General features: G+C 60.7%; 1 protein-coding gene across 1 annotated transcript in view; it reads right to left on the bottom strand.

Annotated features, from left to right (window-relative positions):
• Positions 1–6: 6 nt before the first annotated feature.
• CAPN15 (calpain 15) overlaps positions 7–15220 on the bottom strand; it is a 53243-nt gene continuing 38029 nt past the window's right edge. Inside the window, 12 exon segments of the mRNA XM_035895417.1 lie at positions 7–273; positions 455–633; positions 863–1023; positions 1224–1453; positions 1760–1921; positions 2157–2309; positions 3240–3365; positions 4384–4607; positions 7440–7623; positions 7867–8075; positions 12007–12178; positions 12180–13394. Coding sequence (XP_035751310.1) covers positions 96–273; positions 455–633; positions 863–1023; positions 1224–1453; positions 1760–1921; positions 2157–2309; positions 3240–3365; positions 4384–4607; positions 7440–7623; positions 7867–8075; positions 12007–12178; positions 12180–13394 — 3193 coding nt within the window. The 3' untranslated portion in view covers positions 7–95.

Raw genomic sequence — 15220 nt, 5'->3', positions numbered from 1 at the left:
CCCGCGGCTCAGCGCTGACAGCTCGGGGGACGGCCCCAGGCCAGAGGCTCGGTGAAAATAACAGGGGAGCGGAGCGGGGAGGGGGAGGCGCTTCGTCATAGGGGCCGGGGGCCGTGGAGCCCAGCGACCTCGGGCGTGAGCAGCGGGTTGTGGGTGCCCTTTGTCGACATCCAGTCATTGAGGAAGGCCTGGGTGGCTTTGCGGTGAGCCAGGCGGTGGGTGATGGAGAAGCCGGCGTTACCCTCCAGCTGGGAGAGGATCACCAACACCTGCCTGCAAAGAGAGTGAGGGGCTCAGGGCCTCTGCCCGGCCATCCCACCCCCTGCCTGCCACCCCAGTGCCCACCCTCTCCCCGTACCTCCCTGCCAGCTCCAGGCTCTGCCTCGCCCCAAGCTCCCCAAGGGGCCAACAGCGCCCGCCTGCCCTCGCCGACCCACCCCTGCCTACCCCGGACCTGTGCAGGGGGGGGACGCTGTCCTGCGTTTTGAGGCTGCCACGCGTGGAGACCACGTTGAAGCTGTCGGTGCAGTCGCACTGGACGTGCAGGTAGGACTTGGGGTGCCGGTTCTCCACCACCACAATGAGCCCTGCCCAGCCATGCGTCAAGTAGTAGCAGGTCATCCCCTCGCGGCCCTGCGGCAAACGGCAGCGTCAGGGGTGTGAAGCCTCTGGGCACCCCTGCCTCCAAATCTCAGCCCCCAGACCAGCATCTTCCACTTCCAGCCAGGGGCGGAGGGAACCAGGCGGCAGGCAGCGCCGGCACAGCCCTGCCCGACCCCTGCCAGACCGAGGACACAGCAGAGGCAGGGCCCAGGCTCCCGCGGACAGGATCGACCCCTCCAGCCCCTTGCCCCGTGCCCACCTCGTGGCGCTCGCCCTTGTTCTCGGTCAGCAGGATGATGGCGTCCGCCAACGTGGTGGGCTGCGCCTCCACCTGCTCCACCATCACCAGGCGGGAGCTGTAGATGGCCAGGATATAGCTGGAATAATCGGTGGCCGGTCGGCTGCTGGTGGGACTGGATGCTGCAGAGACACACGGAGGAAGGGGGGATCAGTGAGACTGTCACCAACCCCCAGGAGCAGGGTGCTGCGGGGTTGCTGTACGTGCAGGCAACCTCCACCCCCAGCAAAGTCCCCACGGTGAAGATCGAGGGCTTTGTCACCTCTGCCTCCCCCAAGGTCTCTGCCAGCGTCGCCACGGGGCGGGCAGCCCAGCCCCTTACCCTGGGCAGCGGCAGGGCCTGCCAGGGCGGCACTCCAGTGGTTGAAGGCACAGCACACGACGGCGTACTCGCCCGGCTCCAGCATGACGTCGCAGTTGACGAACTTCTTGACGGCTCGTTTGCTGTGAGCCATCAGCCGGCCCAGGCTCAGCTTGTTCCCGCTGGTGAAGGTGGCCCGGAAAACCATGATGCACAGATCCAGCAAGTGGCTGTCCACCATGTCCGACCGCCTGCGCCGGGAGGGGGAGAAGAATCACACGTCACCCACGCGCCGCCCCGCAGAGCACGTGGGGGCCACGGGCAGGACGGTGGATCCAGAGGAAGAGTCCTCCTGCTGCCCCAAGTGCCCAGCCCCAGGAACCAGCGCGCGTTCAGGGCTTGTGTTTCAGCTAAAATATGAGCAGACCCTGAGAACTGGGGGCTCGTCCCCGAGCTCTGCCACACCCCACGGGGCGGCACGGGGCGAGAGGGTGATGTGTTTGGGATTTCTCCTGGGTCCGGGCCACTGCCTGCGGCCCGTGCGCTGCCCAGCTCACCTGCTGCCCTCCTGGAAGAGGGCAAACTCCAGGGCGGCACGCTCCAACACTGTCAGCGATGTCACCGTCACCGGCCCGTTGGCCTTGTTGGGGAACATGCCCTGCACACGCACTTCGTGCCAGTCCGAATGGAGCTTGCAGATATCCACGGAGTCAAAATACCTGCGGGGAAGCTGGGCTCAGCCTTGGCAGGATCCTCTGCGGGGACACTGCTCTGCCCCCACGCTCCAGCACGCCGCAGCTCACGCGGCTGGCAGCAGCAGGCACCGGCGGGTCACCCCTACGCCCCTGGGGATGCCCGGTCCTGCTTGCCCCATCTTGACCCCGCCATGTCCCATTTTCTGTCCCCTTCCTGGCTTCCCACCCCAAAGCCTCTGCCTCCTGGGCACTATCGTACTTAATGAAATCGCTGTACTCCATCCAGAAGACGCCCTCGCTGCTGCCGTGGGGCATCAGGTCATGACGCAAGGGTGCCGGCCAGTGCGGCCACTCGTCGGACCAGCTGCCGTTCCAGGAGAAGCGGCCCCAGGGGTTTCGGAGCCGCAGTAACCTGGGGGAAGGAGAAAAACGGTGTCAGAGGCCCAGGAGAAAGGAAGATCACCTCTGAGATGCTCTACAGCCCAGCCAGCCCCCTGCAGAGGGCACCATGCCACTTCCCCCCCCGCCTTTCAAAGCCCTCACAGCATCCCAGACCTAATTTGCCACCCCCACCGGGGCCCCAGATGCCCATGTCCTGCAGCTCTGGATCTGCTGCAGCTCCCTCTGTCCCTCCCTGCCCAAAGGGGCTCCAGCCAGGCGTTGCAGGGAAGCGGCTCAGCTGGGAAGGGGCTGCCAAGCGTGTCCCTGGAGCTGCACAAGCCCAGGAGTGACATGGATGAAAATGGGGCTTCATACAGCACACAGGCTTTCTGTCCCCCCACCCTCCAAAGGCGAGAAGGGCACCCTGTTTGCCTCATTGAGTTGAAAGAGCTCAACTCAATCCCTCTGCATCTTGTGAGAAGACCAGGCGAACCATTCTGCACCACAGGGCATCCTGGAGCAGAGCAGCCCTGGGCATGGAGCCAGTGCCAGGCAAGGACAGGTTGTACCACAACAGCGTTTACGTGACACCCTGAGACGGAGAAACAGCCCTCGCTGGCCATGAGGATGGGACACCAAAGAGTCCCTGAGGTCTTGTAGAGCATGCACTCAATAACCTGTCCCCAGGGCTTCTGCTGGGGCTGTACCATAGAATCATCACAGAATGTTTTGGGTGGGAAGGGACCCCTAGAGGTCACCCAGCCCAACCCCCCTGCAGGGAGCAGGGACACCTTGAACCACATCAGGTTGCTCACAGCCCAGTCCAACCTGGCCTTGGATGTTCCCAGGGATGGGGCCTCCACCCCCTCTCTGGGCAACCCCTGCCAGGGTTTCACCACCCTCGTTGGAAAGAATTTCTTCCTTAGATCCAGTCTAATGCCAGCCTCCACTCCAAACTCACCTGAAGCCTTGGACATCCCGCACATCTAGGATGGAGTAGGCGTGCCGTGGACGCAGACCCATACTCTCGTAGGCCACATCGTCCACTTTCATGTTGCCTCCACCACAGGATGCGCCCATGAGGAACCTGCACAGGGGACAGCAAACTCCTCGGTGTCCTGCCAGGCATGGGGGGGAAGCTTGTCCCTACTGCTCAAGGAATGGGACAGGCTCCCCTCCAGGAGGCTCCTGGAGATTCCCTCTCTGCAACAACACCGTAAACCTCCCCGGAGCAGTGCCCCAGCCCTGCTGGCCAGAGCTCTGCCTGGGTAGCAGTGAGCTCCTTCCACCCGCCTGTGTGCATGCTTGAGCCTGGGCTCCGTGGCAAGCTTGTCCAGCAGAGCCCTCACCTGCAGGGCTGAAAGCTTTGCCCAAACCTCACCCGTTTTCTGCCAGGCCCCGGGGTCCTGCCCGTCTCTGGTGGCTGGCAGGGCTCAGCCGCAGGGGAAGGCAAGCGGTACGTCTGCCTCCACGCCACAGGCAGCTGGCCCGTTCCGCAGGGGTGAGGACAGGCTATTCGGGGCGGGAGGTCTGCGCCAGCCAGGTTTGGGAGGACACCACGTGCTGGGACCTATGGGGCTCCCATGTGGCCCCGTAGTGCAGGCTGGCAGGAGCAACCCTGCCTTCAGCCAACCTAACTGCCCTCCCGCTCCTCCCGCCGGAGCGATAAGCAAGAGGCCTTTGCTTTTGCTTTGCCCCCTATAGATTGCCTATAGTCATGCCCAGGTATGGCCAGCAAAGGTGCCACGTGTGGGTGGGAGACACGTGCAGGGTCAAGCACTTAACCATACAAAAAAACCTCAACGCAAAGCAAGCAGGCACAGTGCCAGCCACTTCAACCCCCCCGTAAGACAGCAGTAAATGTGCACAGGGAATTCACCGGGATTTTAATTTCATAGGAAAATTAAACAAAGGAGAAAGAATTTCTTAGAGCTTAGAGGGGGAGCTCCAGCAGCACTCCAGGTGAATGCCAAGGGTGGTGGGCTGCACCCTGGGTAATGCACTATCCCCTCTCCTCTGAGCCTCTTACAAATGAGAGCGGCCCCCCTCGCCCCCCTCTCCGAGCGTCCATGCTCCTGCCACGGCGCCCTCCTGCCTCGTCTTACCCAGCCTCCTTAGAACTCAGCATTTTGGCCCAGATGAGGTCAGTGTCAATGGGCTCCTCGCGAGGGTTAGTGGAGCTGACCTGCAGCATCAGGCTCTCGCAGGGGGCACCCGTTAGTGTAGCCAGGCCTTCAATAGCACGCCCTGCCTGGAGGGCAAAGTACGAACCATGAAGCTTGGCCAGCGCCTTCTCAATGAGGGCGACCCACAACTGCTTCCTCTGGGCCTGCGGAGAGAGGGAGAAGCACGTCAGGAGCCGCCCCGGGGCCGGAGATGGGCAAGCAAAGGCAGCGTGCGCAGACAAGGCAAAACCCCGCTCACCCACCCCTGCCCGCCCTCCTGCTGCTGTGGGAGATGGGGAGGCAGGAGCAGCAAGGCCAAGCCCCTGGGATCTCGTCTGCCCAAGGCCAAGGGTGGCCCTGCTCGCTGCCTGCTCAGTGTTTTGTTTAATTTCCCTTGGGAAAATGTCCTGGAGGGAATGCCTAAGAGGCCCAGATGCCAGCAGAGCTGCACCCTGGGGTGCCCAGGCCGGCTGGCTGGCCGCGGCGAGTGTCCACCTTGTAATCTAGCAGTCCCTTCCCTCTGCTTCAACCTGGATTTAAAAATGTTTAATGATGGCAGAAGACAGCGAGCACATCTGGAACAGCTGCCTTTCACTCGCACGCTGCTGCACACCAAAACCAAGCACCTCTGGCGGAGGAGGCTGCCTGGAGCACACACGGCTGTGGGACCGATTCGATTTCACCCATGGAACAGTGATGTTGTTTCAAGGACGAGCTCCAAAAGCTCCCAGGCAGACGGACAAAGTCCCCTACTCCAGCAGAGGGACAGCAGCAAGCTGTGCCGAGAAGGTGCAAGTTGTGCAGGGGGAAACTCTCCCCTGGGGTCGCTTTGCTCTGGTGCTTTTGGCGTCGCTGGGCTGATTACGGATTCAGAAAGAAATGCAGAAGCTGCATTAACGCACCCAGAGGTTTGCAAAGCCTCCATCGGCCACAGCGATGCGGGCTCAGGGCGCAGCCTTCACCGCTACGTGCCAGGCACCGCTGCGGGCCCTCGGCGTGGCCGCAGTCGCCAGCCGCGCTTGACTCCTGGGCATGTTCAGGCTGGGGGGGGAGACGGCTCCGCTCCAGCCCCTGCCTGCTGTGAGGACACGAAGGCGGCAGCGTACGAGGGCAGAAGGAGATGTCTGCTGGCCTCCGGGTCCCCACCACATCGGGTTGAGCACCCGGTGCTTGGAGGGCAGCAGGGGAAAAGCATCGGCACACTGTGACTGTCTGCGACTCACAGGTGGCAGCCAAGAGCTGGGAGAGGAAAGGAGGGCAGCGAAGATTTCCTTCCGATGGATAAAGCAAGCTTACAAGTGCTTTTCACTGGTTTTTGAGTCCCTCGCTCAACAAAATCCATGTTTATTTCTGCCAGAGCCGCAGCCAGGGAGCTCTGATAAGAGCCCCATTTGCCTTTATTTTTGAAAGTCTCCATTTTTCCATTTTTAGCTCCCACATTCAGCTCCCACAGCTAAATGCTCGGCAGAAAACTCTCGTCACGATTCAGATGCCTCCGGAAACAAAGGCAAGGCAAGCCCAGCCAGTGTGAAAACCTTCAATCGTCAAAAAAAAAAAAAAAAAAAAAAAAAGAAAGAAAAAAAGCGCAGACCTGAAATTTTAAGAGAGGAAAAATGGATGGAAAAGAAAAAAAACCAAGACAGGCAAATCTTACGCTGAAAATAATGTGTCTGACTGGATCCTTGCTGTCTACCATGAGGCAAAATGCAGACACGGACTCCTTCTTCCTCCCCCCTCCAAAGTTTCTCCTTAACAGGACCAACTTCCAGCGGTGCTGGCAATCGTTCTGCCCCACTCAGCGTCCCGCTGGGGATCACCCTCTGCCGAATCGCAGCCAGGCAGCGCAGGCTTTGGCACCCCGTGACTGCGCCCGTTTTGGCCCATTAGCACCCATGCAATTAACAGTTGCCCCAGGATCGGGCCACCTCCACGCTGCGGAGGGCTCAGGCTACCGAGCCCATGCAGGCTGGGGACTGTGCAAGCTGTACTGACATTAAAGGTCCCCAAATACTCATCTTTGGGCCCCGTTTCCCCAGCCAGAGTCCTGTCCCGATACCCACAGCTCACTCACGATGTGGTTTGGGGCTGTGCGTACTTCTAAAAGATGGGGTTGGGATTTGCAAAACAGAGTCCAACGCAGCGGTGCCGGGCCCTTGGCTCCTCCTGAGAGCCGGGCTTTGTTTTGTTTGGCAGATAAAGACGTTCTCAGTCTCCTTCATGGCCGTGATCCCAGCAAGCGCCCCTGGGCCTGGCAGGCAGGGCAGGGCATAACGCGCAGTGACGTCCCCAAGGGGCTGCGGGAGCTTCGTTAATCCTAGCAGATGCCACCCGAGTGTGCTCAGAGCAACCGGGCACTGGCTCGGAACAGGCTGCACTGTCGTGCGATCCTCCCTCTCCACACTCCCTCCCCGGCAAAGCCAAGCTGCCAGACCTCTCCGCAAAGGAAGGAAACAGCTTTCCCCCAGCCCCTCGCAGGGCAAAACACACAGGTTAGAATATTTTCCTTTTGCTGTGAAGATTAGGGATGGCTTCCCCTGCAAGTGAAGTGGCTGTGGTGCAGGGGGGAGTGATGGAAAAGCAGCTGCAAATGAAACTTCTCCATCGCAGCCTGGAAAATGCCGAAAAGGGGCTTAAATAGATTTATATTATGGCCTCAAAGAGTTCAGCTGTCCTGAGAGCGCAGCAAAAAGCAGGGTGCTGAGCTGCAAATGAAACTTCTCCATCGCAGCCTGGAAAATGCCGAAAAGGGGCTTAAATAGATTTATATTATGGCCTCAAAGAGTTCAGCTGTCCTGAGAGCGCAGCAAAAAGCAGGGTGCTGAGCTGCAAATGCCCCATGCGGCACGGAGTAGGGGCCTCGGGTGACCCACAGCAGCATCTCTTCCCACCACCTCCATCAGTCGTCTCTCCTGGGAGAGCAGGGGACCAGCCTCCCCCTGCCCCCGGAGCACTGCCCAAACCCTCCCAGCACCCCTCTCCCCGCCAGGGCCGCTGACCTGCGAGAAGAGGAGGTACCCGCACTCATCGCACGGCAGCATGTCATCCACCAGCACCGTGGTCCAGGTGCCGTCCTTGCACAGCCGCACCTGGTAGGCGCCCTCGGGGCACAGCGTCCTCGTGATCATCACCCTCTCCACCAGCTCCGGCCGCTCGGCCAGCACGGCCAGGGCACTCAGGAACCTGCCGGAGGGACGGGACGCGGGACGGATCTCAGCGGGGCACGGGCAGGCAGCTGCCCAGCCACGCAGCGCAGGGGACCGCGGGCTGCAGCCGTTCGGTAGGGGGTGAGGCAGAGGATGGGGGACACGCCTCGGGGTAGCAATGGGTTTGAGTAGGGCTGAGGGGCCTGATCTGGAGCTGGACGAAGGTGGGGGGGAAGGAGGAAGGGGTAGGAGGGTGTCAGCCTGGTTCGCTCCCCCTTACCAGCAGTTTCCCAGCAGTCCCTGCAGGATATCCGACGGCCTGGGTGTCCGAAACACCGACCACTTCACCGATCGGTCCTTGAAGATGCTACAGTTGATTTCGTGGGGTCGCAGCCACTGTTTCACCCTCTGCTGCACGCTGTCGCCTTCCGGGAATCCCACGGACTTGGGCCCAGGGTGGAAACTGTCATCTACAAAATTGACTTTGTTCTGCGAGAGCGAAAGGCAAGGAGAGCATCAGTGTGCAGCACACAGCTCCCCGGGGCCTCCTGGGATGGGGCTGGCCTGGAAAGCCTCCCACTGCACCCCCAGGAGCGAGAGCGGAGCCCCCAGCCCTTCTGCCTGGCCCGGGCAGCCCCTTCCGACGCCGTGCCGGGGAGGAGGTCTGGGACCGGGCGTCTGCTGGCAAGGGCACAGATGCGTTTTGTGCATCAGATCCAGCGTCCAGCCCTGCCGGGAGCCGGCTCACCTCTCCAGGCCCCAAGCTCCAGACTGCGACTCAAATCTGCCTTTTTCTGTTTGACAGGAACCTCCCCGTGCAGGGACCGTCTCGCACTTCATGCTGGTGCTAAAAGGTGGACGGTGGGGGACCTTGGCTGCCTCTATAAGTGGCAAAGCATGCGAGCAGCAAGGCTGCGAGGAGCCACCTGGCAAGCAAACACTCCTCAACCCGAGCCCGGCGCTAAGGACCGAGCTGGCCCTGCTCCGGAGGGGCCACGCTGGGCTGGGCACGTGCCACCCCGGGCTGGGCATGTGCCACCTCCGAGGCCCAGCTGCGGAGGACATCAGGGGCACCTTTTGCAATTGGATCCAGCCCAACCACAAACCGCCAAGCGGTTCCAGAGTGAGGGTATCCCACGCCCGAGCCCCCCTGCAATAGCTGCTTGCATTAAATGCAGTAGGATGGGCTGACGGGCGGATAATCCCCGGGGTATCCGCCACAGAGGCGGGACGGAAGCACAGGGCTTCCCCAAGGGGAGAAGGGCGGCTTCTTCAGGCAGTTTAACACAGGGTGAAGCAAGAACCAGGATTTCTTTGTTATTGTTAATTAAATGAAATTAAATTCTTGCAGCAAAAGCTGGCTCCGATTTAAATTAGCTTTTCTGCACACAAACCAGTAGCTGTTCTTCCTCTTTTGTTGCAATCCTACGTGAACGCTTTCTGTGTGGTGCCTTAATGAGCACTTCCAGCTCCTCTTTTGCAGAAGGGTGTTTTTCAGCTAATAGATGTCACCGTTCAAATACCGATGCAGGCCAAAAAGGACACATCCCAGGGCTTGCTGGCTTTCGCAAGGGGAGCATCTGCCCCGTGTGGCTGACAAGCAGCCGCCTCTGCCGTACGGGCCAGCAACCTCATCTTGGCACATCCCGGCCTCGCACACTCGCCTCTCGGGGTGCAGCTGGGGCTCCCCAGGAACCCCCCGCGCAGGGCAGTGCACACCCGTGAGTCAGAGCCCGTGGGCATCACAAGCTTTCTGGCCCCCGTGGAGTCGCTGCGGTGCTTTTCCAAGCAGCGGAGGTGGAAGAAGCCTTCGGCCTCTCCCAGTGTCATGGCCAGGGTCTCACCGGAATGCTCCTGAGCCCGCAGACCTCACCAGCATGGGGGATGGAGGCCATGCAAGAGCCACAGCAGCGCAACGCCCCACCGGCGTCAGGGAAGCCTGCCTAACAAGCTCATTACCTCCATACCGCGATGTCTTCCTTCACATATTTCTAAATGCTTTGGAGAAGTGTCACTACCGATATCCCCAAAGATGGGGAGAAAGAGAGTCAGGAGAGCAGCAGGGAGAGGAGCAGGTAACTCCTCTTGTGCCCAGGCAGGGACGAGCCTGCTCACACACGGTGCCAGACGAGGAGACCTGCGTATTTCTCCTGCAAGGGGATAAATCCAGGCACGGGACCTCCTTCGCTCCTCCCGCTCTGTCAACAACCCTCTTCACGCCGTTCTGGACCAGAGACATGACCTTCTCTGCTGCCACCTCCTTGGGACCGCATGGGCCGACGAGGAAGGCTGCTGCCCTGCCCCGCATGGCCTTGCTGCCAGTGGCGAACTGTCTGATGGATGGAGAAGGAGGAAAACAGAGATGGGGGCGCCCCCAGCACACGGAAAGGCTCTGCAGGCAGAGGGGCCAGAGCATGGCACAGACAGCAAGAGTCCTGGGTTGTCTTTCTTAGCTCTGCAGAACCTGCTGATGCGTGTTATTATTCGGAAAGGGGGCAAGGATGGTTAATCAGGGGAGAGAAGAATGGTGGGCCAGCGGGATAAGCAAGAAAGGGGACAGCACAAGGCAGGGAAGCAGATGCCCAGTGCAGAGACAGGTAGTGGAAGAGGTCAGCTCTGCTCTCCTCCCAGACAGAAGAGAAAGGGTAAAGCTAAAAGCGGGGGCCACGCACTGAGAAGTATTGGAAAAGGCACCCCTGGAATAGCAGAGAGGGAGCACCCACGGCTGGAGCTCGAGCAGAAATCCCTGCGGGGAGCAGCGCAGCGAGGCAGGCTGCTCCGTGCGACTTGGGGCACGGGGACAACGGGTGGAGGAGAACTTGGCCAGCCCGATGCTCTCCTCCAGGGGAAGGCTGAACAGCCTGAGAAATGCTGAGGACAGAAGGAAGCTTGGAGGCTGCCCTACGTGCCAGCCCGAAGCAGAGCATCGGTGGGAGGCTGCAGGCACACCAAGAGCAGAGCGAGCACGAGTGTGGGAGCAGCTCTGGCCCACCGCCGCTGCCAGCCCTTCCCTCGGACCTGCAGAGCCCCTGACTTACCATGAACAGTGCCAGAACACAGCAGGGATTTAGTTTTAGGGTGATTTTCAGGAGATGGCCCACGCTCATCTAACAGCCCGTTACTGCTGGCTTAGTGAGCTGAATGGGCTCAGCCAAGGCTCCGACCGAGAGCTGGGCTGGACGGGGCAAGGCAGACTCCCCTTCCCGGCAGCGGCAAGCTGCTAATTTAACTTGGCTACCTCTCTTAATTCATCCTTCAGGCCTGATTCCACTGGATGTAACAGATGTTCCCTGCCTACAAAAGAGGCTATTCACTTGCTTTTAAGCAGGGGGATAAGCAGAATCGGGGTCTCTCTGTTATAAAGACACCCACGTCTGTCAGGATGGACATGTAGCAATTAAAAAAACCCCACAACCCCAAAACAGGATCGTTCTCAACAGCTTCCCTCCCGAGCCAAACATCTCTGTGGTCCCCAGTCTGCGCACCAGGGGCACAGGCATGGACGCGCTCCTCGGACCAGGCAGCAAAAGCCTTGTCTGTACGTCAAAATGGGACCACAACTCCCGTTCCATCTGGTCCAGAAGAGCTGGAGGCTTCCCCCAGAAGGAGGGCAGAGAAAGAGCAGCACTGACGGGAGCATCTTACGCCACTCAGGGGAAAAAACGGGGTCATCACAATGCTGTTTGAGACTGAAAGCCAACAGATCGAGCCAGATAATTTGGAGTGGGAGGGGAGTGCGATAGCATGTGCTGCCGAGACCCTCACCCGGAGCCAGGGTACAGCCAAACCTCAGCTGTCCTTCCCAAAACAGGGCTGAGCCGTTTGCAGCTGCAGCCGTGCTTTCACAAACACCAAACCCAAGAACGCCGAGGCCCAGCTCGCAGTTCTTGAGCGCCTGCAGTTGCCTGCAGCAGCAGCAGTTCCCCCGCCTGCACGCCTGCCGGTGCTCTGAGCCTCTGCCTGCTGCATCCCCGGATTTCCCGCACCCACATGTCACGGTTGCTGCCTGCAGACAGCGGTGCCACCAGCAAACCTGGACACGTTCTTTCCCAGCCTTCCCCACCCTCGGACAGGGAAGGAGCTGTCATGAGCACTTGAGAATGTCCCCTTCAACCCAGACGTTCTCTCTCGCTGATTTAAAGCATCACTAGGTTTCAGAGTCAACACTCAGACTTCCTCACCCTTGGACTGGGAGTGAGCTGGACGGGTCACCATCCTAGAGATTATCTTGCACCAATTTAAAACACTACATTTCAGTGTTAACAACCAGTATCCAGCTGTTGCGGGTGAAGATCTCTGGGACCCCAGGCACAGAAGGCAGCGTGCCTGTGCCAGGCGATGCCCTAGAGCCACAGAGAAAGCACCAAGAGGGCCCTCTCCAAGTGAAACCAGGAGCAAGACTAGCTCAGCAAGCACTCACCTCCCGGCAGAAGGTCACGATGTTTTCCCACAGGGCTTTGGCCTCTCCCTCGTCTGTCTGCCGCCTCTTCTCCACGTGCATGCTCTCCCGTCTCTTCAGGGGCTTGAGGCCCTTGCGCTGGGCCACGTACTGCTGCGCGGTATGGCAGGCCACGCAGTGACGGGGCCCTGGCGCCGCAGGAGGAGCAGCCGCCCTTGTCACAAGCCCCGCAGTCGGGGCAGCGGGGGGACGGCTCGCCCTGCGTCCCGTGTTCCTGGAAGCCGTGCAGCTTGGAGGAACCGCAGGCTTTGCACTTCTGCGCCAGGGTGGGGTTCTTCAGGGTGCACTTGGAACAGGACCAGGTGGTGAAGTCAGGGCTGGAGGGGCTGCACGGAGTGAATCTCACCGAGTCCCCCACCACATTGATGGTGTCACTGCCTTTCTGGGTGCCGCAAGCGTCGCATTTGCCAGCCCCGGCGGAGTTAAGCAGGGAGCAGGAGCTGCACTTCCAGTGGGATGGACTGACCTCCATCTCCTCCTCCAGCACGCTCAGCCGCTTGTTGGACAGCAGCTCCTGGAAGCGGGCAGCAGGGGCAGCCCTGGCCTGACCCTGCGGAGAGCCCTTCTGTCCCGCCGCGCTCTGAGCCACGGGCTGGGCGGCTTCGGGGCCCGGCATCTGCAGCTGGGGGGGCACCTCCCGGCGGCTTCGGGGCACAGGGTTGTTCTGGAGCCCCGGGGAGAAGGGACTGAAGGCTGGTATCTTCTGGGCCTCTTGTTCCATAGCGACTGGGCCCTGGGTGGCCACGGCGTCACCATCAGAGATCTCTGCAGAGACTAAAGGCTGCGGGGTAGAGGGGGCCATGTGAAATCCGGCAGGGGTGATGACTTCAGGGACGACCAGCGCCTCTGGTGGGATCTTGGGCAGGGAGAGCTTGCGTGGGCCCCCACAGGCAGAGCAGGAGTTGGCCACTGGCGTGTTGTGCAGGGTGCAGCGCTGGCAAGCCCAGCCGCTCTCCAGCTCCGCTTCATCGGGGCTCTTCCCCTCCGAGTCCTCGCTGCTGCTTTCTGCCTTGGCAGTCTCCTCCTTGGACGTGCCCTTGGGCTCCACAAGCACGGCAGGCTTGGGCAAGATGCCGTTGATGACGGGCAAGGGGGAGCTGCTGGGCCCTGGCTCCGGGGTGAAGCCACATACCTCGCAGGTTTCCTTGCCCAGAAAGTTCCTGAAGGTGCAGCGGGCACAAGCCCATTTCTGTTCCTCCACGCTGAGCCGCAGGATGTGGTTGAGGTCGGGCTTCTGGCGGGGGGCTTCGCATATGGAGCACTGCCGCTGGCCGACGGGGTTCAGAAAGGTGCAGCGGGTGCAGGACCACTCGCGGACAGCAGCCATGGAGCCGGGAGAGTGGGAGTGGCTGGAAGAAAGCAGAAGACAGCGTGAGGCCAAGGCCACCCAGTACGCTGGGGTACCATGCGTTTCCTGGGCTGGCACGGTCAGGACCTTGCTTCCAGGAAGGGGACAACCATCAATCCAGTCATTGCTCTCCAGGCAATTGTTCCTCTGGCACTGACAAATGATTTCTCCAAGTGCGCTGGCTTCCACCCAAAAACACTTCAGGAAGGGTCCGAGAAACTGCCTTGCAACCCTGCCGACCCGGTGTGCCTTGCACACCGCCTCTGCGCCCAACCTCGACAACGCTGTACGTCTGCAGCTTGTCTGTAACTCTCCAGAGGAGCTGACACCCTGCTCTGCCTTCTTGCCGTTCCCAGGGTCAATTCTTTCCCCCTTTGGTGTCACTCCAGCCCACCTCTATTTCTCCTTCTGTTCCCATCTCTCTCCTCTCCTTTTGGCTCGCCACCATGGGCACACCACACTGGGATAACCGTGTTATCCCGCACCAGGCACCATCAAGCACAGAAAAGCAGGCTGTGGTGTAGGGTGGTGCTTTTACCTGGCTACAGGCTTCAGGGCCAGAAGCCTGGCCCGGCCAGCGTGCGGTAGCTCCGTGCCGGAGCCAAGGCGGGTCGTGGCGAGCCGGTGCCGGGACAGCTCGCTGCCGGGTTCCGAGCTCAGCAGCAGCTCCTGACTCCCCCCAACCTCTGGCAGAGGCGAGGAGTTTGATCTGACCAGCAGGCTTTGTGGGGCACCATGTCCCAGCTCCAGCTCCAGCTCCTGCCCCGCTTACCTGGGAAGCGGAGAGGCCACAGAGCCCGGCTCTCAGCACCAGCTCTCGGTCTCATGCCCGGGGATGCCTGAAACCCCGATGGGGGGAACGGGTCCAACGCACACCACAGCCACCCTGCTCTGGGGCAGAAAGTTGTAATAATGTTTTCCAAGCAGGTTCGATTTTCAGAAAGCAAAGCACAGAGCAGCAACAGCTCCACAGGCCACAGCAAGCTCTGGGCTTGCAGGGAGCAGCTCTCCCTCACCGCAGCCCTCCCGGAGCTCCCGGGAAAGCCATGCCGCAGCAGAAGGAATCCCAGCCCTGCCTGGTGCCCTTTGTCCCCCGGCTCGGGGTCGTTTCCTGGAGCTCGGAGCAGAGGTGGGGCTGGATCAGAGCTGTTTGCTTCCTCCTCCTGCGCACAAGGACAAAACAGTTCTCCTTCAGGTCAACGTGCAGCACGAACCCAGAGCCCTCCCTCTGTGCACTCCTGCTCCCAGATAACGCAGCCACGTCTAAAGTCCCAAGCTTAAACCCAAGCTCTGGGCCAGCTGCGCCTCTCTCTGGCTGAGCTCGTCCCCTTCCAACCCCTTCCACCCTGCCCTGCTTGCCCAAGACCCTAGGCAGGGCCAACTCTGCAGGAGAAGCCTCCCATGCCCTCAGCTCTTCCTGGGAACAGCAAATTCAGCCATCCCAGACGGAGGAACCAGCAGCCTAAATGGCGGGGGCTGCACCCCAGCGGGCTCACCACTGGCTCCCCCTCTAGCATCCCTTCAAGGACCAGGTTCAACCTCCAGACGGGTTGGAACACAGAAGGAAAAGATGATGTTTTATGCCACAAAGGGCAAGTGCAGAGAGCTATGAGATGCCGGTGCAGTCCACGGAGGGAACGGGGTCCTGGCTGGTCTCCAGCATCCCAAACGGCAGCACCTGCACAACCAGCTTCCCGAGGCGGCGGAGCAGACTGCATTGCAGCAGCGGGGTCTCGAGGGGACAGATGATGCAGCAAGAGCCACCCTGGGGAGGAGGAGGAGGAGGAGGGGGAGCCTCCCTTTGGCTGGGGCTGGGTACACAATTCT

The sequence above is a fragment of the Egretta garzetta genome, unplaced genomic scaffold (assembly GCF_000687185.1).
Source record: "Egretta garzetta isolate BGI_Z169 unplaced genomic scaffold, ASM68718v1 scaffold140, whole genome shotgun sequence".
Classification (NCBI taxonomy): Eukaryota; Metazoa; Chordata; class Aves; order Pelecaniformes; family Ardeidae; genus Egretta; species Egretta garzetta.
Note: the sequence above shows the minus strand (reverse complement) of the source record. Positions and strands in the feature narration are given on the sequence as shown.